Source organism: Dasypus novemcinctus, chromosome 4, assembly GCF_030445035.2.
Source record: "Dasypus novemcinctus isolate mDasNov1 chromosome 4, mDasNov1.1.hap2, whole genome shotgun sequence".
Classification (NCBI taxonomy): Eukaryota; Metazoa; Chordata; class Mammalia; order Cingulata; family Dasypodidae; genus Dasypus; species Dasypus novemcinctus.
In genome coordinates, this window is record NC_080676.1 from 20,360,541 (window position 1) to 20,384,337 (window position 23,797).

Consider the following 23,797-nt stretch of genomic DNA (forward strand, 5'->3'; position numbering starts at 1 on the left):
GACCCTCATAGCTGACCTTGTGGAGAAAACAGGAGCTGAGCCCAGAGGAACCCAGGAAGCCTGAACCCTCCCAGACATCGGCAGCCATCTTGCTCCAACACATAAAAATAGACTTTGGTGAGGGAAGTAACTTACGGTTTATTTCCTGGTATCTGTAAGCTCCTACCCCAAATAAACACCCTTTATATAAGCCAACCGATTTCTGGTATTTTGCATCAGCACCCCTTTGGCTGACTAATAGAGCTATCTTCTCATTCAATTTATCCAATATTACTATATGGTGTCATAGCTATCAGAATTTTTAAAAAGAGGTTTTTATTGTAAAAAAGAAAAAAAATATCATGAATTAACAGTACAGATTATTCAAAGGTGCAATTTCCTAAGATATAATATGGAAAAGCAGATATTAATATCTAAAATTTATGGCATAGCCCAAATCAGTTTTGGGAAGTATAGATGCTCATAAGATTGTTGTATTAATATTTAGCATTGAACCTAGATACCTCTTTCTTTTTCACAAAAATAGCAGTGGGGATTAGCAAGAGTGGAAATCAAAAAAATAATAAAATTGAATCTTCAGTGTTAAAATTGGAAAGAGCAAGCTAGCTAAAGGCAGCAGGAGAATGGCGGTTAATGAATTGATTCCAAGAACCTACAGCTGCTCTAAAAATAGTCTATTTAAAAATTAAACAAGGAGCAAACGTGGATGAAGCTGCTGAGCGGCTGCTTCCCGCAAGGAAGGTCCCTGGTTCTCGGTGCCTAAAAACAAAAAAACACAATCAACAAACAAACAAACAAAAACGTGCCATAAGAGTGCCGTCTTCCTACACACAAAGTCCGGAATTCAGTCTCCACGCTGTACCTAAAACACTCAAACTGCGCATAAAACGGGTATATTTAAATGCATGTAAATTATATTTAAGTAAATTTGATTAAAAAACAATGATTTTTCTTGAAATAATTTTTAAAAAGCCATGTCCTATCACTTTCATCCCCTCCTGGCACTTCCTCTGTTAGCTCTTAGTAGGAAAATAGTATGATTTAAGTAATTCACACTACACGAAGGACGAGCGGTAGCTAGGTTAACCCCTCTTTTTTGCACATTTGCACCACGTTTGGAATCCAGGATAAGGAATGACCCCTGAAACTACGTTTCTCCGTCTCCCAAAGAATAGGGAATTGAGGGAAATCAGGAAAGGGAGGATTCCAGTGCTCCTAGGATGTCATTAGCTTTCTCCACCTCCATCTCTCAACGCTGCTTTCTAGGGAAGTGAACGCGCGTACCTCATCCTCTTGCGCTAGGGCAGTGTTTTCACCGAGCAGAGGCCTCAGTGTGGAAGCAGCTGCCGCACCCGCCCTGGCTCTCCCTGGCCCTGGACGTACCCCTTCGCCAGCCTGCTTCCTGTTTAGATTCACCTAGGAGTGGCATGGCGCTTACCTAATGTTTGGAAGGTGGAAGAGAAGAAACCATCATTCATCTCTGGCCGGGGTGGATGTTCGAGCAGATGACGGTCTCTTGTGATGTGAGTCTGCAGCAACTTTCTGAAGAGCTCCCGCCAATCTGTCCCACGGTGCTGTGGACAGCTAAGCTCATTGGTGGCGACTTCGTGGCTTCCTTAGATTTCTTCACTTCCCGATTTCCCGAAGGCCTATAGGACGCTTCCTTGGCCTTCATTTTCCCAGCCCTTCCCATGATTTTGTGAGCATCTAAAGTCTTCCTGAAAAACCTGCAGATTGACAGGATACTTCCGCAAACTTCCTCATTCTCTGGTGTCCACCGAGTTGCTAACTTTTCCGGCTAAGAATGTAAACTCAGTGACAACTGAGGATGTGTCCTAAATATATAACAAGGCATATTTCTTGAGTTGTCCTAGTCATTTGGTTCACTTTTCTTGAATCTTTCCACTTTCCCCTCCCCCAAAATGCAAAAAATAAAAAAAAAAAAAGGAAAAGGATCATCATTCTTAATTAAATGGTTGCATTTATTATAGCTGTTACTGTTTTTATTATATCTTGTTTTACACCAGCATTGTGACAGAGGGCAATTAGTTTTAGAGAAAGTGAAGAAAGGTAGGAAGGTTGCTTCAGTTTTCCCCAAACCTGGCTTGAAGGAAAATTCACACATCCTTCGAGTTTATGAAACAGGCGGCGGATCTTTATTAAACAGGCCAGCAGGAGAAGGTCATCCGCTCCCAGGTGCCAGAGGACTGGAATCTCCTCAGGGTTTGGTAGCTTTTTAGCAAAGAGAAAGAAAAGGAAAGCTCAGGGTCCTGTAGTGACAGTGCAGCTAGGGAGGTGGAAGGAGGTGAGCCGTGGCATTAATTTGGGGTTGGATCCTCTGTCAAGGGTCCAGGCTAGTCATCTGTCAGCAGGGACAGTGGTATTCTATCCTTTCTGAGGAATGAGCTGAAGTTGCTGTGGAGATTGGAGAGACTAGGAGCAGCCCAGACTGAATTACGGAAATGGAATTTGGATACTTTCAAAAGCTTACAATTTTAGTCAAGTAATTTAACCAGCATATACTGAGGGTGAGTACTGGGTATACAAACCTGGTCCTTTCCAGAAAATGCCCAGTGGGGGAGAAAGTTGAACAAATGGCGTGTGATGAGGGGTGGACTGTAGGCTGGCTGGCCACCTGGGAAACTACTTAGGAGGGCACTCTTCCTCAGAGGAAGAGCACCTGAGCTGGGTTTTCAAGAATGACTGGGGATGATTAAAACTCTCTTTCCTTCTTATAGTATGCCCCTGTCTCCAGGAGGACTTTCTAACAAATTAACCTCTCCATTATCTTTAGTTGGCCTCTGTTTTCCCCACTTCATCTCAGCCTTTTGTGGTTCAAGGCTGATGTCTCCTTACAGCTACAGAAAGGTGACAGGATCTGTCAGAAGAGTCTTATCTGAAGTGTTTCTTTAGTCTGTGGCTTCAGGGCCATCAGTGGGGCAGTCTAAATGCAAGCAGAATTATTGCCTTCTGCCAGCAGAATGACCACTAACCTGCAAAAGATGCGAGAATTTACAGCATCTCTTTCTGCATTTCCATGCTACCCATAAATCAAAGGTAAGGAAAAGAAAGGGAAGGGAAGGAAGAAAAGAAGGAAATAAGGAAAGAAGGGAGGGAGGGAGAAGAAAAGGAAGGAAGGAAACAGAATGAATGGGATGGATGAATAGTAAAAAATGGATCAGGATTTTCAGTCTTCCCTTCAACCCTAAATCCCATAAAATAATAAAACTTTTCAGAGATTAAATTAATAACAGTCCTGGAAAATAAGAAAGATTGTCATCAGCAGGAGTAATTTTAAGGAATTCTTTAAAATCATAAAGTAAATAGGACCATTTCCATACAGAGATACAAATGAAAACCATTAACCCAAAGCACATACATTCTGAGCTCTCAAAAAACAGAAATGAGTAGAAGTGGGCCCTGGGGTGAACATTAGGATAATCAACTGGGAAACAGCTCCCTGGCCTTCTCCTTGGTGTTGAGCAGTGGTGCCACAGGCTGAGGTAGGAAGTAAGGCATTGGGTTTAGTCTTCTAACCCTGAAGAGCATATACTGAAGAGGGCTAGTAAAATAGGGAATCAGTGAATATGGAATCTGGCAAGAAGTCCATGTGGACATCAATAACCCCAAGATGGCTGCTGGAAGACTCCACCCCCTAGATTCTGCCACTCAGAAGAAGACTTCCTCTGGAAGTCAGAAGAAGCCCTGGATATTCCCCAAGGACTTTATCATTGAACCCTCCTGGGAGATTGATGGGAGACATAAGCAATCAAAACAGTACACAGCTGGAACTCCTCCCCTGCCAAAAGCAAAGGGGTGGGATAATCAACAGTTTAAAAAGGCAGGCACAGTCTCGAAGCCAAACTCAGCATATAAATGTGTTGCCTTCCCCCCAGCGTGGGACATGACTCCTGCAGATGAGCCTCCCTGGCGCCGAGGGATTACTACCAAGTACCAGCTGGTGATGTAACTAGAAAATGACCTTGAATAAAAGGGTCAACTCGGATCAGCAGACTATCTCAGTCTACATATAATACCAGAAGTTAAAAATGCTTTTTGACCTGAATAAAAGGGGGAAATGGAAAGGACAAATGAGTTTATATGACTATGAGTATCCAAAAAGAACCGGGAGGTTATCAGAGGGGTTGCCCTTATGCACACCTCAGTAGAGTCCCAGAGACAGATAAAGTAGATACAACCCCAGGTATTGGTTCTTCTGAGGGCTGCAGAGACCCACAGGTTCTATGGTCATGGCAGATGGAGTTCAGTGCTATGTCAGTTGGCCCTACTTTGGAGTTTGTGTTTCTGTGTGATGGAGCTGGACCCAGATGTGATCTTTGTCCACAAGCCTCTCCTGTTACTTTTACCGGATCTGTAGTTGGTGCTGGGGTTTAGTGTATACTCAGGGGACCTGAATCTCTGGACTGACCATGTGATAGCCAGGCCCTGAGCCTCAACAGACTTGCAACTCCTACACTCTGGTTTATTGGACTTACCCCACTCAGCTAACATGGAGGTGAAGAAGGTCAAACACCACACCAGGGAGCCAAGAGTGCCTACAACTGAAAGCAGGAGAATTGCATCCAGCATGCATGTGGAATCTAAGCCCCCTCTTGATATAGATGTGGAGTGGACACAACCATTCTAAGGTCCACAGGATGGAGGAATAGAGTATGGATTAGAGTGGGCTTACTGATATTCTATTCATGAACTATTGTGATTAGTAATCAAAGAAAATGTGGCATTGGTGTGGAGAAAGTGGCCATGGTGGCTGCTGGGGGTAGGGAGTGGGAGGAAGAGATGTGATGTGGGGCATTTTCGGGGTTTGGAGTTGTCCTGGGTGGTGCTGCAGGGACAGTTACCAGACACTGTATGTCCTCCCATGGCCCACTGGGTGGACTGTGGGAGAGTGTGGGCTATGGTGTGGACCATTGGCCATGAGGTGCAGCGGTGCTCAGAGATGTATTCACCAAATGCAATGAATGTCTCATGATGATGGAGGAGGTTGTTATTATGGGGGGAGGAGTGGGGTGAGGGGGTGGGGGATATATGGGAACCTCATATTTTTTTAATGTAACATTAAAAAATAAAGACAAAAAAGTATATATAAAAAAATTAAAAAAAAATAAAAAGGCACACACCAGCCCTGAGCTCACTCTCTAGTGCACTCTCTCGCCTGTGGACCTGTTCTGCTCTCTGCATACTGCTCTCGTCATTTTTCCTCTGCCATGTGGTCACAAAAGTAAACCTAGGAATTTATACTCTATAATGGGAAATTGTAGCCTGTAAATCAGCCCACTTTATCACTTCTCATCCCCTTTCTCTCTGCCTGGGATCCACTCTGTTATTTTCTCCCATTTCTCTTACCTCCCTGCCGGAATAAATTACTGGCCTAACTCACCTGACGTGCTCTTGAAATTCATTTCTGCAGCATAGACAAGAACCTAAATAAAATCCGATAGCAATACCACTTCTTCACAATTATCAGAAGCAAACTTCAGTTAGCTGAACATGCAGGAAAATGATTCTCAAACACAAAAACGAAAAATAGCAAGAATCAACAAATATCGAGGAAATTTGACACCATCAAAGAAAGGCAACAGATTTACCTATCAGAGGAACTAATACTCAAGAAAACAATTAATATAGGAAGATTTTAGAATACATGAAATTAATATTCTCTGAGGGATTTGAGAAATTTGATGTCAAGGAAAAGAAGACTTTATAGGACCTTGGCTTTTACTAAGTAAGATGAGAAGCCACTGGATAGTTTCGACCAGACTTCTGTTTTCAAAGTATCACTCTCTGGCTATTGTGTTAGAATAGACTGCTTAGATTGGGTAGAGTAGAAGGAGGGAAACTCACTAGGAGGCCATTGTAATAATTTACACAAGAGATGCATTAGGTCCAAGAAGAAAACGAGAGTGATTGTATTGGAGGATGTGAGGAGTGTTAGGGTCTGGATATATTCTGGAGATAGAGTTTATAGGACTTGCAAGATGGGTTGGTGTGGGATTGTGAAACATAGGGAAAGATAAGTACTCCAAAGTTTTGGCCTAGACAACTAAAAGACCCTAGTTGCCATTATCTAAGATGGAGAAGACTGAGTAAGCTTTTAAATTCAGTTTTGCTATGTTAAGTGGTCAATGGAGATGTTGCGATGGAATCAGAGATTTGCAAGGCTGGAGTTCATGGGACATCTGCCTGGAGATATAAATTTAAGAGTTATCGGCATGTAGATGGTGTTTAAGGACATGGGATTCAATAACATTATCTGAGGAGTAAGTATAGAAAGAGACAAGATGAGCACAAGACTGAGCCCTGGGGCCCTCCAATAAATATTTAGAAAAAGAGGAGATAAAGAGGAATCAGCAAAGTAAAGTGAGAAGGAACAGTCCATAAGGAAAAGGAAAACTAAAGAGTGGTGTCCTGGAATAGAGGGAAGAAATGCTTCAATGGTGTCCAGTGCAGCTGAGAGCCCATTAGATTTAGCATAAATTAACTATAACACATAGGAACTATTATATAGCAGTTTAAAAAGATAATAGGCAACTATACTTGGAAACGTAGCTATGGAAATTTTTAAAGACTTATTAAGTAGAACAAAGCAACCCCCCTCCCCACCGGAATACAATTAGTATAATATGATCCAATTTTTATTTAAAACAAGAATGATGTATATACATAATACACATAGAAAGGAGAAAAATGCACACCTAATTTTGGAAGGTAATTACCTTTGGGGAAAGGGATCAGATAGAAGAAGGGATTAAGAGTGGAAAGCTCATTTTTTTACTCTCTGTGCTTCTATATTGCTTTGAATCTTCAAATATGAGAATGCATTCAGATGTCAATTTTTTCTTTTTCCTGAGGTACGGGGGTCAGGGGATTGAACCAGGACCTTGCATGTGAGAAGGTGGCATTCAACCACTGAGCCACACTGAGTTGGCTTTTTTGTTTGTTTGCTTGTTGTTTGTTTGTTGTTGTTGTTGCTGTTTTCAGGAGGCACTGGGAACCAAACCCAGGACCTTCCTTGTGGGAAGCAGGTGCTCAACCACTTGAGCCACATCTGCTCCCCACATGTCACTTTTGTAATTAAAAAAAGAAAGCCAAAGAAAGGATGATCATGAAATCAGTGAGAAAAGTAAAATCTTTCAACATCTAATTCTTCCTTTTGCATCAAAATGACTCTTTTTCTAATTAAAATTCATTTCTAAGAAGAGAGAGAAAGATTTACATTTTTACATTTTAGCTAAGATTGTGTTTATCATGAATGTAATGAGCCAAGAGGAAGCTGTTTTGTAAATGCCTAACCAAGAAAGAAGCTTGTCTGGAGCTTAAAAATCTGACTGCAGTAGCAGTCAGGTTTGACTGAAAATAGATGAAATAGTGTTTAGATACTGTAGTATCTCAGTATATGCTGGATAAATATAAATCTGAAATCTCCCTTTTGTTTGGTATTTATGAAATATTCCTGCCTGTGCAGAATACTGAGATTATTTTTCCAAGTATTTAAAAGTTTAGACTTTTTAGAGGTGGAATATTCCTTTGAAGCTTAGAGCAACCTCTTGCTTTAAGAACTGATGCAACAAAGTTCTCAGAGATTAAGGGACTTGTTCAAAGTCCCACATTATATCTGCCATATATGTACATAGATAGCTGGATATAGATAGTTCTCTATTATATCTATTTCTACATCTATTTCAAACTACCATACCCTGAGTACTTACTCAGTGCCAAGCATTATGCTGAGTACATTGCATTCTCATTGAATCTTCACAGCAATCTCTAAGGGAGGAATCATTATCCTCATTTTATAGATGAGGGAACTGAAACTCAAATTCATCCACTTATCTAAATGGCAGAGTTGAGGTTTGAAACTGAAGTCCAAGTTCTTAGCAATTGTGCAATACTGCCAGTCGCTGAGTGTGTACCCTGGGCCACGCCCTGGGCAGGGCACAGGTAATAGAGGAATTACCAAGGGAAGATTGTGCCATCTAGGAGTTCACCAGCCAGTAGGAAAGGCAGCCATGGGGACAAGGAAGGAAGCACGGTTCAGCAAGCACAAGGACAGAGGTGAGTCCATGGAAAGCCCAGGGAAGGATGTGACCAGCTCTTATTGGGTGAAGGAATGTCCGGGAAGCCTCTCGAAGGAGATGGGGACTGATCCCTGATTTTGAACAGATTGGAACCCAGGTCTCCTTTCTCAGCCCAGGGTTTCTGCTACAGTACAGAGCAAAACCAACAAAAAACAATATCCCCAATCAGAGTCCCGAAGCAGCACTACCCAGTCACAGAGTAAACACACAATACATTTTATTTGCATCCAAATCTGAACTAAAAAGAATATCTGAGGAAGGAGATTCAAACAATAATTAGGATGCTTCAATTCCATATGAAACTTTCACTGTGTGTTTTTTCATTGAATTTCAAAATCCTTAGTGGACAGTAGAGCCACGCACAAGTATAATCTATCAGTAATGACACCAACCAAAAGTGCTCATATTATTCTTAAAGCTTTAAACTATTTTAAACAAATGAACCTACCTTCACTTTGGTTCCGACATTGATTCTTGCCTGTTGGCCCATTGCTAGAAATGTGATTGAAATTTTGTCTTGTTCTAAGATGCGAACTCCAACATAATGGTTCAGAGCCAGAAAGATGGGTTTAAATGAAACAAAGGATGAGGACGCGAAGGAACTTGACCAATTCCAAGCCCTTACTCTGTTGCCTGCTTGATCCGAATACTGACCTCCCAAGATATTGATGTATACCCTGGGCAGGAAGGAAATTAAAAATCATAAACAGTAACACCACAACTGAGCCATGAAATCAGCCCTGTCTTGCTAACCAAGTGGAGTAACAATTTATGCTAGCAAATAGTGCATGAGTGGTAGAAAACCTCAGGTAATCTTAGGAGTGTGCTATTCTGTCTGAATTCTATCCTAATTTGAAGTTTTGAGTCCAGTTTGATACGTAACTGCACTGATAAACCAACATGGGTCCAGCATGGGTCCATCCTGCAACCAGGATGGTACAGGGGTCAGAAAAATTATGTGCTGGAAAGGATGGAGAGAGACCAGGAAAGGTTTAGTCTGGAAATAAGAGACGCAGGAGAGTAAACTAAGTCTGCCACCTGCAAACCCTGAAAAAGGGGAAGAGACCGGTTTTTAGTATTTTTCCTGCACCAAAATGAAGACCAGTAGATGTAAATTCCGGAGAGGGCAGAATTGGCCTCAGTACCAGGGCGCTGTTTTCTCACAGCACCCTCCTACAAGGAGCCAGCATCCTTGCAGGAGGCCTCTCATCAGGGCTGCGTGGGTGCAGGGAGGCTCAGGGATCATCTCTAAGATCATTGTGGAGAAGAGCTCAGTACCTGAGCAGAAGGTGGAACATAGACCAGCCTGGCCTCTCCTTTTCTTCACATTACTAATGCCCTATTTTCTACATTAAATACAAGCTTAGCCCAGCATTATCTGTGATCTGCTGGAACGAATGACTCTGCCAATCTGCTCAATTATCTCCTCCTCATACTCTCTTAACTTCTTACAACTTGAATCACCATCACCTCCTTGGGTGGGGAGAATAGTTACTGTTCTGGGTACTTAGAAAGTTGGCTTAATTTGATAATGGATTATTTTTTCCTAAGGGTAAAGTAACTAACACCTCATTTCTCTGGTCTTGATTAATGGCAATAATTGAACAGCAAAAGCACAAACGAGAAATCGAGGTATTATCTTATTGTATCTGGGAAGGGAAAGATTTAGTTTTATTTTAATATATGGTTGAAATTAATATTTGGCTAAAATTATAAAGACAAATCACTTCACTTTTTTTTTAACCAAACAATCTTTGAGTCTATACTGTATACAGATAACACTGCTTTGTAGTGGTAAAGATCCAGGATGTGCCCTCAAGGAACTTTGGTCCATCAGGAGAGATGGATTGCAATGTGAGAAGTACATAGGACGTGTGTGACTGTATCAAGGCTGTGTCAGAGCACCTAGGAGTTTATTTGGGGGTGGGGAGTTACTTCATATGAGAGTGGTCTGGTGACAATTAATATAGTGCTCTATCAAATATAATATAGAATTACAATAAAACCCTGAAGAATAAGTTGAAATGTTTCAATAAACATAATCGTAATGGGTCAACTAAGAAGCCACAAATAGCTTACCTTGTTCAACCTTTATTGTGTATTGGCAGAATAGCTTAAGATGAGATTGTTATACCCATAAATAATTTAAAGGGAGAATTATCTTTTTTCTGAAAAGTTTGAAATGTTTAAATCAGTTTTGAAGCTATGACCCCAATTTTGCTTTGCCAGGCTAAGTGGAATAATATGAAGTCATAGAGTATGTAAGTTAGCAGAACAAACTGGAATCAGGTTCTTAATTTCTTTAGAGTTTTTGTTTGTTTATATGTTATTGTTGTTGGTTTTGGCTATGGGAAGCTTACTATATAGGAATACATCTCAGACAATTAAAAACAACACAATGTAGCAGCTGTTCCTTGGCAAACTATTTCTATAGATGAGGTGTCTAGCATTATCTACAGAGACGGAATGGGTTCAGACCCCAAATCTGTAGGGTGACCATATAATTAATTTAGAGATTTTCCCCCTATATTGCAGTGGTAAAGTTCATATTTGCTTGCTGTTTGTAGAAAATATGATGAGCTTTGTTTTGTATAGTTACCTGGGATTTTTCCACTTAGGAGCCTGTGGTATGTCATAAATAAAAAATTTCTCTGAATTGAACATTACTATCTAAAGACCATTAACTTAAATGAGTTTTCTTAAAAACATTTTAAATCATTTTAAAGGAAAAATAAAATTTCATAAAACTGAAAAACAAAATGGCAGCAAGAGGAACCCAGAAACCTACGCAACATTTCCATTGGGATGATAACAGGAACTTCTGCCAGAAGAATTCAGCACTGCCAGGATTGCAGGGTTAGTGGGCATGTCTTCTTGGACTATACAAGTGAAACCATTTATCTTATTGGGCACTCGGATGATAGCTAGGTTTCCAGATGGGTAGCTGAGATGATCAGATAAGGTCATTTGAGTTGTTCTAATGATCCTTGACTATTCTGAGAACAAATTCAATTTGTCAAAAAGCCCTTTGAAACTATAAAGCATTCTGAAAATGGAAGGTAGAGTGATTACAAAAGGATTTTAAATACTTTTTGTGTAGATGAAAATATATTTATGAGATGCAAAAACTCTCAGCAAAATACTAGCAAACCAAATCTAGCAATGTATAAAAAGGATTATACAAAGTAAGGTTTATCCCAGGAATGCAAGGTTGGATTAATACCTAAAAATTAATCAATTGTAAGATACCATTTTAATAAAGGACAAAAGGCATATTATCATCTCAATAGATGCAAAAAAAAAAAAAAAAAAAGCAACAACATTCAACAGAATCCAACACCCTGTCATGATAATAACACTCAACAAACTAGGAGTAGAAGGGAACTACCTCAGTCTGATAAAGGGCATTTAGGAAAAGCCCACAGTTAATATCGTATTTAATAGTGGAAGACGAAGGCTTTCCCCATCAGATCAGGACCTAGACAAAGATGTCCACTCTCACCATTTCTATTCAGCATGGGATTGCAGGTTCTAGCCGGGGCAGTGTCAGACAAAAAAACAAAAAACAAAAAACAAAAAGAAAGAAAAGTCATCCAGATTGGAAAGAGAAGTAAAATTATCTCTATTTAGAGATGACAAACTCTTGTATACAGAAAATCCTAAAGAACTCCCAAAATATATATTAGAACTAATAAAAGAGTTCAACAAGGTTGCAGTATATAAGATCAGTGTCCACAAATAAATTGTACTTCTATACACTAGCAATGACCATACTGGAAATGAAAATAAGAAAGGAGAAGTACACACCCGAGACATGAGTGCTGGCTGTGCTACAGGGTAAGAAGCACCCATGGGGCCCCGAGGTAGATCTTTTTAAGGTCTTTCCTGCTCACCTTTCCCCACATTAAGGAGGGAGCTCAGCTATCTGCTGTCTCTATTGGTTGCTTTTCTGCTTTCGCATGTCAGCTTTCAGGGAACCAATAGGGAAGACTTTGTGTTGGAGCTATCTGGACTTCTTTTGAGCAGGGAGTTTCAAATAGCCCTCCTCATTTCATTATGCTTCCCCTACACACTTGAGATAAGGAATGACCTTTATTCTGAGACATAAAATGGCCTGGCCATCAGACAGAAGTTCAAGTGATCAGTAACCAAGCGTTACATAAAATATATATTGAATTTCTCTTTTAAGTAACAATCAAAATAATATGCTGTTTATGGTACAGATTTTCTAGGGGACAAAGGCAATCAAATCTTTAAAATGTCTATAATTTCTTACCAGAATTTCTACCGCTAAGTATTTAATCCAAGGAAATGAATGACAACTATGTATAAAGTATGTACAAAGCTGTTCATTTAGCTGTTACATATAATAGCAAAAAAATTTGAAACTTCATTAGTCTGCAACTGGGAATGGATTAAGTGGATTGTATAGTAATGCTTATAATGAAATACTATGTGGTTATGAAAATGATGTTGCATCTATATTTATTGCTTATTCTATTTTCATAACATTACTCATGGTATAATATTATTGTTAAGGGACACGTCATAAAATATGAATAAATAGTTGAGCAATTGATTTTTAAAGAACTATCTCTATATAGGTTCATAGACATAGAAAACAGTAAGGAAAGATATTTGCCAATAAAAATAACCTGCTGAAAGAAAGGATACAATATTTGTATTGTCCCATCTGGAAATGATGTCAGAAACTTGCTCCCGTGTTTGTAGTGCTTCTCTAATAACTCATTGGTCATGATCTGGACACCATAGGAAATAAAAGGGCACTTAACTGTCAGTGGTTTTAGGTACAAAGCATTAACTATGGCAACAATGTACAATGTTGGGTTGCAAGACTGTGATACAAACCATTTCATAAATTAAAGTTTTGGCCCTGATTCAGAGACAGGGAAAAATCCTTAGGAATCATCAAAGATTGTCTCCAACCTGTACGGTATAACTTGATAAAGTTTTCTGGTAGAAATCTAACATTGAATATCTCTTTGAAGATTTTTTTTTTTTTTACCACATATACATATTACTATGGAAACAAAACAAAACAAAAAGGAAGATAAAAACCAAACCAACATGATAGAAATATTCTCTATCCTGGCTGTAGTGGTGGAGTTATGCAACTATATACATATATCAAAACTCATAGAATTGTACACCCAATAAAATGGGTGAATTTTATAGTATGTAAATTATACTTCAATAACTCTTGACTTAAATGAAAAGCAACTCAAGTATAAGATGGAGTCACTGATATCACTTCAAGGTTGCTCTTGAAATTCATTTGAGCAGAACACTGGAAGGTGAAGAAAGGCATACAAAGCAATATTCCTTATTATATCTCCAAGTCTAATGATTTTATATGTAATACTCTTTAGGGAAATTAACTTATAACCAACAATACTTTATAATAAACTGAAGACTCAATTTAATTCTACTATTTCTAATCTTGAGTTGTGATAAAATAGATACAGGAATTCCCAGGGCTTAACAGTAAAACAATGTAAATTTTCATGTAAACATTGCCACTTATTTTGGAAAGTAATTTAAAAAAATTTTAAAAATCATGAAATATGGAAAACATTCAGAAAAGTGCTCAAACATGCATATTACAAGTAATTATAAAGCAAACCCAGTTCAAGAAATCAAATATGAATAATCTAGAAGCCCTCTGTGTTTTTATTCCAATCTAAATATCCTTCCTTCACTTAGACAAAGCCAGTAGTCTGATTTCATGGTAATTTCTTGCATTTTCTTTGTACTTTTATTAGTTCTAATTAATATAGCTTAATTTTTCCTGATTTTTGAGTCTGATGTAAATAGTCATACATTATGTATTTTTATGCTTTTTTTCTGTTAACATTAGGTTTGTAAGATTCTATACTTCTTGTGCATAGCTGTAGTTCAATAACTTTCATTTATACATAGTGATTCCGTTGTATAAATTTACTACTGTTTATTTATGCATCTTATGGTTAATTGGATAACTGGGTTGTTCCTAGTTTTTGGTTCTAGTAACAATGATCCTTAGAACATTTTTATCCATGTATGCTGGTACCCAGTTCCTTTAGGGTATCATAACCCAGAGGTGGAATTGCTGGACTCCAAGATGTGCCAATTTCAGCCTTACTAGATAAAGCCAAAATGATATCCAAATTGCTGTACCAATTTACACTCCCACTAGAGGCAAATTATAGTTACTGTTTTCTATCTCCTTTCCAATACTCAGTTTTTGGCCAACATGTACTTACCTCTAATTGTGGTTTTAACTCTCATTTCCCTGGCTGCTAATGCAGTTGAGCATCTTTTCATGTGTTTGTTGACTATTGAATTTTCTCCTTTGAAAAATATCTGTTCAAGGTGGGGTTTTTTGCCCATTTAAAAATTAGATTGATTTTTTAAATTTTCATGTTGATTTACAGCAATTCTTTATACATTCAGGGTAGAAGCCCTTTGTATGTTATATATGCTGCAAATATTTCTCCATTCTTGTCTTATCTTTCACAATTTTAATGCTAATTTATCAATTTTTCCTTATGGATGCTGTTTTTATTCCCCCATCTGTTAGTAAATATCTCCTTAACCTGAGGTAATAAAGCTGTTCTCCTATGCACAAAACATTTTGTAGCTTTGCATTTCACATTTAGGTCTTTAATCTGCTTTGTTTTTATATATGGTGTGAGAGAGTAGTTCCAATTTCGTTTAAAAGAATATGGACACCCATGGGAAGCAGCTGTGGCTCCATCAGTTGGGCACCTGTCTACCATATGGGAGGCCCTGGGTTCGTGTCCCAGGGCCTCCTTGTGAAGGTAAGCTCGCCTGGCCTGCAAGCGCCACAGAGAGCCGACTCAGCAAGGTGACACAACAAAAAAGGGAGACAAGTAGGAAAAAAAACCACAGAAGAGTGCAGCAAATGGACACAAAGAGCAGACAACAAGCAAGCTGCAAGGGGGGAGGATAAATAAAAATAAATAAATAAATAAATACAGACACACAGAAGAACGCACAGCGAATGGACACAGAGCGGACAGCAAGCCGCAAGGCAGGGGGGGAATTAAAAAAAGCTTAAAAAGAAAAAGAATATGGACACCCAATTGTCCCAGCAATATTTATTGAAAAAGTCATCCTTTCACCATTATTATGCAGTGCCACCTCTGTCATAAATCAGAAATGTATGCATGGGCTGCTTCTGGACTATTCTGTATTTTGGATTTCTTTGTTTATCCTGCTCCAACACTATAATGTCTTAATTATTTTCTCTCTCACTACATATATATATATATATATATATATATATATATTTTTTTTTTTTTTTTGCAAAAAGTCCCACAGCACTTTGTTTCTAGCTTTATCCAAAAATGTAAATAGCTTCAGCTATTGAGCTGCAGTCCTCATAGGAAGAAGCAGAGAGGGGATCAAGATAGAAATTAGAGTTCCTCCCTTCCCTAGAGAAAAAGGAAAGCCCCAGGCATAAAATGGGACTAGGAAGAACGGGCCCTTCCACTCCAAGCACCAGCCCAAGGTCCTTGCCACCATCCAGCCCCAAATCCTCCTCTTCAGTGGAGAGGAGACATTAAAATTCGTGAGACTTGTCCGGAGTCATGGTGCATGGCGCACATAGCAGGCAGCTGACCACAGAGGGCGCCTGGCGCCTGCCCCCTGCTCTTTGCAGGCAGGATGAGGTACAACTCAGTCTCCTTCTCTTCCTCCTCACCCTCCTGCGCCTCAAAAATGTCATCGTTTATAGTAACGGTATGGTGTCGCCCAGTGACACAGGACCAGAGCCCGACTGCAGGCGGAAGGTTACGGGTGGTGGGCGCGGGCGTTCATGGAGCCTGAGCGGGGGCCGGCAGGGCAGCGTGAGGGTGGCCGCGCGCGGCCATGTCCTGATGGTCGTGGTTCTGGGCCACAACTTCCCACCACGTTACACTCCTCTTTGGCTCCCTCAGTGAGGCAGGATGAAGGAAAAGCTGTTCCTGATAACCGGGCCCAGCTCTCCCGGCCCAGGAATGCTAAGGCCACTGCATTTGCAAATAGGTTTTAATATCTGATAGAGCACATTTCCCACCAACCCGAATCTTATTTCTTCTTCAAGAAGAAGATTCTAGATGACTTTTTTTATTTCCACATACTTTTTGGAACCAGCTTGTCAAGACTTTTCTTTCCCAACCAAACACATACACATCTTTGTTAGGATTAGACTGTGAGTGATTGCATCTATATATCAATTTGGGAAGAATGAATTTTTAAAATATTTGTCTTGAACATTAGGTCGAATTTGTTAAATGGGTTGTTCAAATCTTCTATAGTATTGCTTGTTTATTTATTTGTTTAATAGTCTTCTCAACTGAGAGAGGTAGGCTAAAATATTATATTATGAGCATAGATTTCCTAATTTCCCCTTTTACTTCTGTGAATTTAACTTAATATATTAATACTTCCAAGCTGTGTTATATATGTGTGTGTGGGTTTTGTAATGTTATAGCTACCTGGTGAATTGAAACTTTTATAATGATGAAGTAATCCATTTTATCTCTAGTAATGATTTTTACTTGACATAAGGAAGGGTTATAAATATAATCTTTTGGTTAGTATTTTCTTGGTATTTAATTTTAGTTATTTTTTAATATTTTTGTATCCTTATATTTTAGATGTCTCTTATAAATCTTAGTACCTATAAAGTTGGGTTTTGTCCTTTCAAGAAAAAAGAATACAACATAATCTTTTTTTAGTTACTGGAACATTTAGTCTGTTAACTTTTAATGTAATTACTGACAATCTTTGATGCTTTCAGATCATTCTCTTGTTTTATAGATTTTTCTTTCCTATTCTGTCTTGTCTTTTTGAGGGTATTTGTTTTTTAAAGATTTATTTTTTTGTTTATTTCCCTCCCCTTACCTCCCCCCCAGTCATCTGCTCTCTGTGTCCATTCGCTGTGTGTTCTTCTGTGTCTGCTTGTATTCTTGTCAGCAGCACCAGGAATCTGTCTCTTTTTGTTGCATCATCTTTCTGCATCAGCTCTCCATGTGTGCAGTGCCACTCCTGGGCAGGCTGCGCTTTTTTTCGTCCTGGGCGGCTCTCCTTGCGGGGCACACTCCTTGCACGTGGGGCTCCCCTATGCTGGGGACACTCCTGCATGGCATAGCACTCCTTGCACGCATCAGTGCTGTGTGTGTGCCACCTCATCACACGGGTCAGGAGGCCTTGCGTTTGAACCCTGGACCTCCCATGTGGTAGGTGGATGCTCTATCAGTTGAGCCAAACCCACTTCCCTTTTTGAGGGTATTTAAAAGAAATCATCTTATATATATTTTTCACCTTTACTAGTTTGGATGTTACACAGTTTCTGTTGTTTTTCTGGCTACTCTAGAAATGTAAGCAAGCAAAATTAATTTATCTAAAGTTAATCTAGTCTGAAGTTAATCTATTTATTTGCCCTTTTCCCAAACCAAGGATCTTAGAACACTATAATTCCATTTAGACCACTTCTTAATTCATGTGCTATTGTTGCCATATATTTTTATTCTATACTGTTTTTTTTTGAAACCCCATGTGCCCTTATTTTTATTGTATCAGTCAACTTTTAGTTCTATTCATGTATCCTAGATGCCTCTTTCTTTGCTCTTCATTCATTTTTGAATCTCAGACAGTCCAACTACCCAAAGAAAATGCTTCAGAATTTTCCTTAGTGAGGGATATTCAGGAAAACTCTTAGTTTTTGCCACCAGAAAAAAATATCTTTTTTTGGACATTCTTTCTTGAAAGATATTTTCACTGGGTATAGAATTCTAGATTGGCAGTTATTTTCTTTAACACATTGAAGTTATTCTGCTACTTTCTGGCTTCTTTCACTGCTATTAGGAGGTGACCTGATAGTTAATGTTGCTCCTTTAAAGGTAAACTGATATATTTTTTTTACTTGTAAACTGATACATTTTTTTTACTTTGGCTGCTTTTCAAGATTTTTTCCTTTCTCTTTGGTTTTCTGAAGTTTCATTATGATGTATACAGGAAGTTTTTTTAAAAAAAATCACTCTGCTTGGTATTCATTGAACTTCTTAAAATTGTGGATTGGTGTCTTTCATCAGTTCTTGAAAATTATCAGCCATAATCTCTCCAAATATTGCTTATCTTCAACTGCTTGCTTATCTTTCTCCTCTCCTTCTGGGATTTTGAATAAATACATTTTAGCCCTTTCATTTAATTTTCATATCATATACACTGTTCTGTATTGCTCATCTTTTTGTGTCCCCTGTGGTTTATGGTGATACTTTTCTTGACCTATCTTCCACATCATTAGTTCTCTCTTCAGTTGGGTCTAATCTGCTTTTTGACACTCATCCTTTGAGTTTTTAATTTCAGAGTTTTTTTATTTCTATAGTTCACTTTTTTTCTTTTCAAATCTGCAATGTCACCCTTATTGTTTTCTGTACACTCTACACATCTTCAAGATGATCATTTTTTTTTATAAGCATAGATTTCTTTATTTTCCGAAGTCTTTACAGGTCTTTTCCTGTTAGATATTCTTCTTCTGGATTCTCAATTGTCATGTCAAGTTTCTTACATTTCTGGTTATTTTTCACTGTGTGCTGGTAACCAAACCTTAAAAATCATTTGTAGGAGTTATTGGAGGACTGGATGTGTGACCTTCCTCCAAAAAGGATTTAGATTTGCTTCTGTCAGGTAACTGGAGTCACTGCTACTCCTTAAATTCTGTATCACCCAAGAGAAGTAAAGCTCATCTTAATAATTTAATTACTGGGTGTCTATTCTAAGGAACTATATCTATTTAGAAATAGACTTATACACAAAAATATTCAAAGCAGTGTTATTTAGTATAACAAAAAATTGATAATAACCTTGATATCCAATAATAGAAGAATGGTTACAAAAACTATATGGAAAATCACCTAGATATTAAAATGATCTTAATGTAAACCATGTAATATCATAGAAAATACTTTGTTACAACTAAAAGACATAAAATTATATACACATATATATGATAAAGCTACAAATATGTTAACAAAACCAGAATAGTAATGTTGATAGAACTTTCTGTGACAATAAAAATATTCTATATCTGCATTGCAATATAGTAGCTACTAGTCACACAGCTGTTTAGCACTTGAATGTGGCTAGTGTGACTGAAGAATTGCATTTAAACTTTAATTTAATTTTAATCAAATTTAAATAGCCATATGTAGTAGTTGCTAGTAGTTGTAGGTCTAGGAAAATGTTAAAAATTTATAATTCGGGGGTGGGAGAGTAGTTGAGAATTTTACAGAGTTTTTCCCCTCTACTTAGTTTATTATGAGTTTCAAATATTCTTTAAAGGGCAATGATCACATTTTAAAGTAAAAAGGTCTTAATCAAAATAACCACCCATAAAACATTGTTATAAAGTTTAGTAGAAGTTATAGGCTAAGTCTGTACCAATTATAATTTTAGCAAATAGTTCATGTGTTTTATAGCCATAAATATGAGAGCTTTCATAATTGTTAAGTAAAAGAGATGTTTAAAAAGAAGCAAGTAAAAAAAATTACAAACTAATTACCTTTCCACCTGCTGTCCCAGAATCATAACACACAATGACTACATTATTGTTTTCTAGTAGAAAATCAAATATTGTTTTATCAGTTGATTCTTTTGGAATATCCACAGAAAGTTGATAAGAAATAGTTTTTAAGTGCTTTGAATCTAATGGGAAAAGAATCACATAAAAACATACATACATCTTAAAATTTTCAAAACCTGTCTTTTAAAGTGAAATTTCAAACAAGTTACAAATTTATTGATTAATTGAACATTTCTTTAAAGGAAGAAAAATTAGGACCTTCATTAAATTAAAATTAAATTACCTTTAAAAACCTTCTTTTGTTAAAAAATGAGAACATTCATTTCTTGAAAGAGGAAAAAATGAGAATTTTCATTAAGCAGAATTTTCTGGCCTTTGCTCTTAATAAGAACCATTTGACTATCAATGGAATTTAAACTAGGGATTTAGTTACCCAAAAAAACACACACAAATAAATAAAAATGTACCCTCTCTAAAAATCTTTTCAATAGTTCTGAGCCCTTTCATTTAAATTTCATATCTGAGTGATGGAGAAAGATCCTGATGCTCAGAAAGATTATGTATTTACCAAAATCAGCTAGGCTATAAGGAGAGAAGCAAGGATATAAATCTAGAACTTTTGGCTCTAAAATCAGTGCTCCTTCACTATATGAGTACTATAGCTCTAAAGGCCAGCCAACTGATTGAACTAATAAAGGAAGAAAAGAATCTGATTTATTCTTGAGAGGTTTTCCATACCCAAGTTTAAAAACAAAATGAAATGTCCTCAATTTAAAACAGACAAACAGACACAATAAGCTGAAAGCTCTTTGTAGCTCTCTGTGAATGTTGCTAATTTTTTTCAATCAATAATAGCAAGGAGATGAAGAAGACTAGAAAATACAATGGCAAGACAACTGAAACATCAGATATCCTGAGCCATTTTGATTGAAAAAAATTTGTAATATTAATTAAAATACACTAATTTTTGTTCTTGGTCACACGTATGAGAATTCTGATGTTGTAAAACTGATGTATAATATCAACTTTGATAAACTTACCTTCAGTGAAGTTAGGTTGTTCATCTGATAAAATTGTAAAATGTCTGGCCATTTGTCGCTCCTGTTTTCTACAAAAACAAAATACGTAATACATAAATCTGAAATGTTGAAGGTTAAAACAGTATGCTATAAATTTTAATTGCTTGAATGCCACCCCTGATCATTTTTACCTATTGCTTGTGAATCCAGCCTATTTAATTAGAGTACAGATTTAGTGGATGCATTTCTCCAATATGGTATTTATGGGTTACCCTGAAAACTTGAGATTGGTAAATTTCTATTTATATAGAAAGAGTGTAACCTTACCCAAATAGAGATCTGGTATTGCCCTCAGCTTCTGGGTAATGTCTAAGCCCTTTGAATGTCCCACCTGATCGGAGTATCTTTGTTTGAGGAGGGGGGCGGATGCTTGTTAGGTCAGACAGTTAGTTTAATAATATGCTTCAAGGCTTTAGGGGTGGGGCTTTGGGTCACAGGGATATCAGTGGAGTGATCAGCCTTGTGGACAATCAGTTATGCCTAACTAATGGCACCTCAATAAAAACTCTGGACACCAAGACTTGGGTAAGCGTTCCTGGTTGGCAACACTGAATATTATCACATAGGTGAGGTCTACAGGGAGAGGACAGCAGAAGCTCTGTGATTGTAGCTTTCCCTGGACTATGCCCAACGTACTTCTTTCCTTGGTTGATTTAGATCTGTATCCCTTCTCTGTAAGAGACTGTTAACTGTGAGTCTGACAGCTTCCAGGGAGTTGAACCTGAGTGTGGTTCTTGGAAGCCCCCAAACTTGCAGTTGGTATCAGAAGTGAGGGCGATTTTATGTGGCCTGTGTTTCCTCTAATTGTACAGTTGTGTAACCTTCACACTGCTTTAAATCAGTGAGCCTCCAGTTTCTGAACGTTTCTGAATCTCGTGACAGTTATTTCTTCACTGAGAACACATCTTCAAAATGATAAACTTTGAGAAAAAGAAAGTTCACTTTACAAAGCATTCCTCAGCCAAGTGGAGCTGTCTGAGTTCACTCTGGAAGGCTCCCCGGTACCTGCGCAGGGCTTTCTCCTTGGCTTTGAGTCTGTCGACCTCACTGCCGTGGGCTGGGTGAGGAGCAATACTGATCAACTCAGCATCAGCGCTTTGGAGCCTGCGTTCTTCCTCAGAGATACATTCAAGCAGATTTTGGAAAGAAGTGCAACAGGTGGTCTGAAAAGCAGAGAGGTCTTTTTCATTAGTCCTAGATGGAGATGATTAGGAGTAGGGATAAAAAGCAAAAATGGTAATGGGGTTTGGATAGCAATCTAGCATAACTCTTTTTTTCTTTTGGTAGGGAATTTATTTAGATCTAATTCACATACCCTATAATTCATCCATTTAATGTGTACAATTCAATGTTTTTTTAGTATATTCACAGAGTTGTACAGTCATCATCATAGTCAATTTTAGAATATTTTCATTACCCTAAAAAGAAACCCTAACCCTTGGCAACCATTAATCTACTTTCTGTTTCTATGGATTTGCCTATTCTGGACATATAAATGGAATCATACAATAAACTAGTCTTTTGTGACTGGCTTCTTCCACTTAGCATAATGTTTTAGAGGTTAGTCTGTACTAAAGCATGCATTGGCACTTCATTTCCTTTTATTAATGAATGATATTCCACTTTATGAGTTTACTGCGTTTTGTTTATCCATTCACCAGTTAATGGTCATTTGGGTTGTTTCTTCTTTTTGGCGATTGTGAATGATGCTCCTCTAAATATTCATGAATAAGTTGTTTTTTTTTTCATGATTTTTTTTATTGACTTTGTAATAATATTACATTAAAAATATATATGTGAGGTCCCATTCAACCCCCCCCCCACCCCACCTCTTCCCCCCCCCCCCCCCCCCAGCAACACTCCCTCCCATCATCATGACACATCCATTGGATTTGGTAAGTACATCTTTGGGCACCTCTGCACCTCATAGTCAATGGTCCACATCATGGCCCATACTCTCCCCCATTCCATCCAATGGGCCCTGTGAGGATTTACAATGTCCGGTGATTGCCTCTGAAGCACCATCCAGGGCAGCTCCATGTCCCAAAGACGCCTCCACCTCTAATGAATAAGTTTTATGCAGACATATGTTTTCAATTTTCTTGGGTCTACCTGGGAGTGGAATTGTTAAGTCACCGAGTAACTCGTGTTTAACCTTTTGAGGAACTGCCAGACTTTTTTTCCAAAGCAGCTGCACCGTTTTATAGTCCCTCTCCAGCAGCATCTGAGGTTTCCAATTTCTTTACATCCTACCCAACACTTGTTATTATTTGTCTTTTAGAGTATAGCCATTCTAATGGATGTGAGGTGGTATCCCACTGTGGTTTTGATTTGCATTTCCCTGATGGTTAACACATAACTCTCTTAAGATTGGCAGTGGATGTGAAATCTGCAGAAGAAAAGACTACATGCAGGTATTTAAAGATAATACCGTTTGCTCAGTAAACCTACTTTAGAACTTACATGTTTTGTTAGTTCGTAGGAACTGTAGTCAGAATAAATATCCATACAGGAAAGAAATGTTTGTAGATCTCTCCCACAAAATTCACACTCAGGTGATATCTCTTCCTCTTCATCCTTCAGTAAGGGAAAGGAAAAAATGAAGAAGTGCCCACAAGGAGGCCCAGAGAGTGGGAGCAGCAGGAGCCAAGGCTCTGAGCAGGGCCAGGGAATGTCCAGTGGGAGAGCAAGGTGGCGGGGGATGTGCTTGTGAACTACTGTCAGACCCCCTGGGGACTCCCTAAAATTAAGGTGGGAACTCTGAAGGTATTGAGATCCTACATGAGAAGGCACCAAGCCAATATAATTTGTCTATTCCAGTTAAGGTGACGTCATTTGTACTTGTGGGCTGATGAGGACTGAGGAGGAGGAGATGGCATCTTGAGGGCCTCAGTCTGGTGCTGTTAGAGTAGCGCTGAACCTGTCAAGACCTGTGTGGGCCCTGGGGATGCCTCCCCAAAACAAGAAAGTTGCAGAAATTATTTTATTGTTGACATCAGAGCCCCTGACAGGAATGTACAGTGTGCACC

At 38.4% G+C, this 23,797-nt stretch overlaps 1 protein-coding gene across 1 annotated transcript in view; it reads right to left on the reverse strand.

Moving 5' to 3' along the window:
* Positions 1-295: 295 nt before the first annotated feature.
* ERICH6 (glutamate rich 6) overlaps positions 296-23,797 on the reverse strand; it is a 39,213-nt gene continuing 15,711 nt past the window's right edge. Inside the window, exons 7-15 of the mRNA XM_058295145.2 lie at positions 23,232-23,345; positions 21,774-21,931; positions 20,730-20,797; positions 19,669-19,811; positions 12,774-12,859; positions 10,888-11,043; positions 8,548-8,776; positions 1,439-2,232; positions 296-759 (exon numbers count right to left, since the gene is read on the reverse strand). Coding sequence (XP_058151128.1) covers positions 1,969-2,232; positions 8,548-8,776; positions 10,888-11,043; positions 12,774-12,859; positions 19,669-19,811; positions 20,730-20,797; positions 21,774-21,931; positions 23,232-23,345 — 1,218 coding nt within the window. The 3' untranslated portion in view covers positions 296-759; positions 1,439-1,968. The remainder of the gene's footprint in view (positions 760-1,438; positions 2,233-8,547; positions 8,777-10,887; positions 11,044-12,773; positions 12,860-19,668; positions 19,812-20,729; positions 20,798-21,773; positions 21,932-23,231; positions 23,346-23,797) is intronic.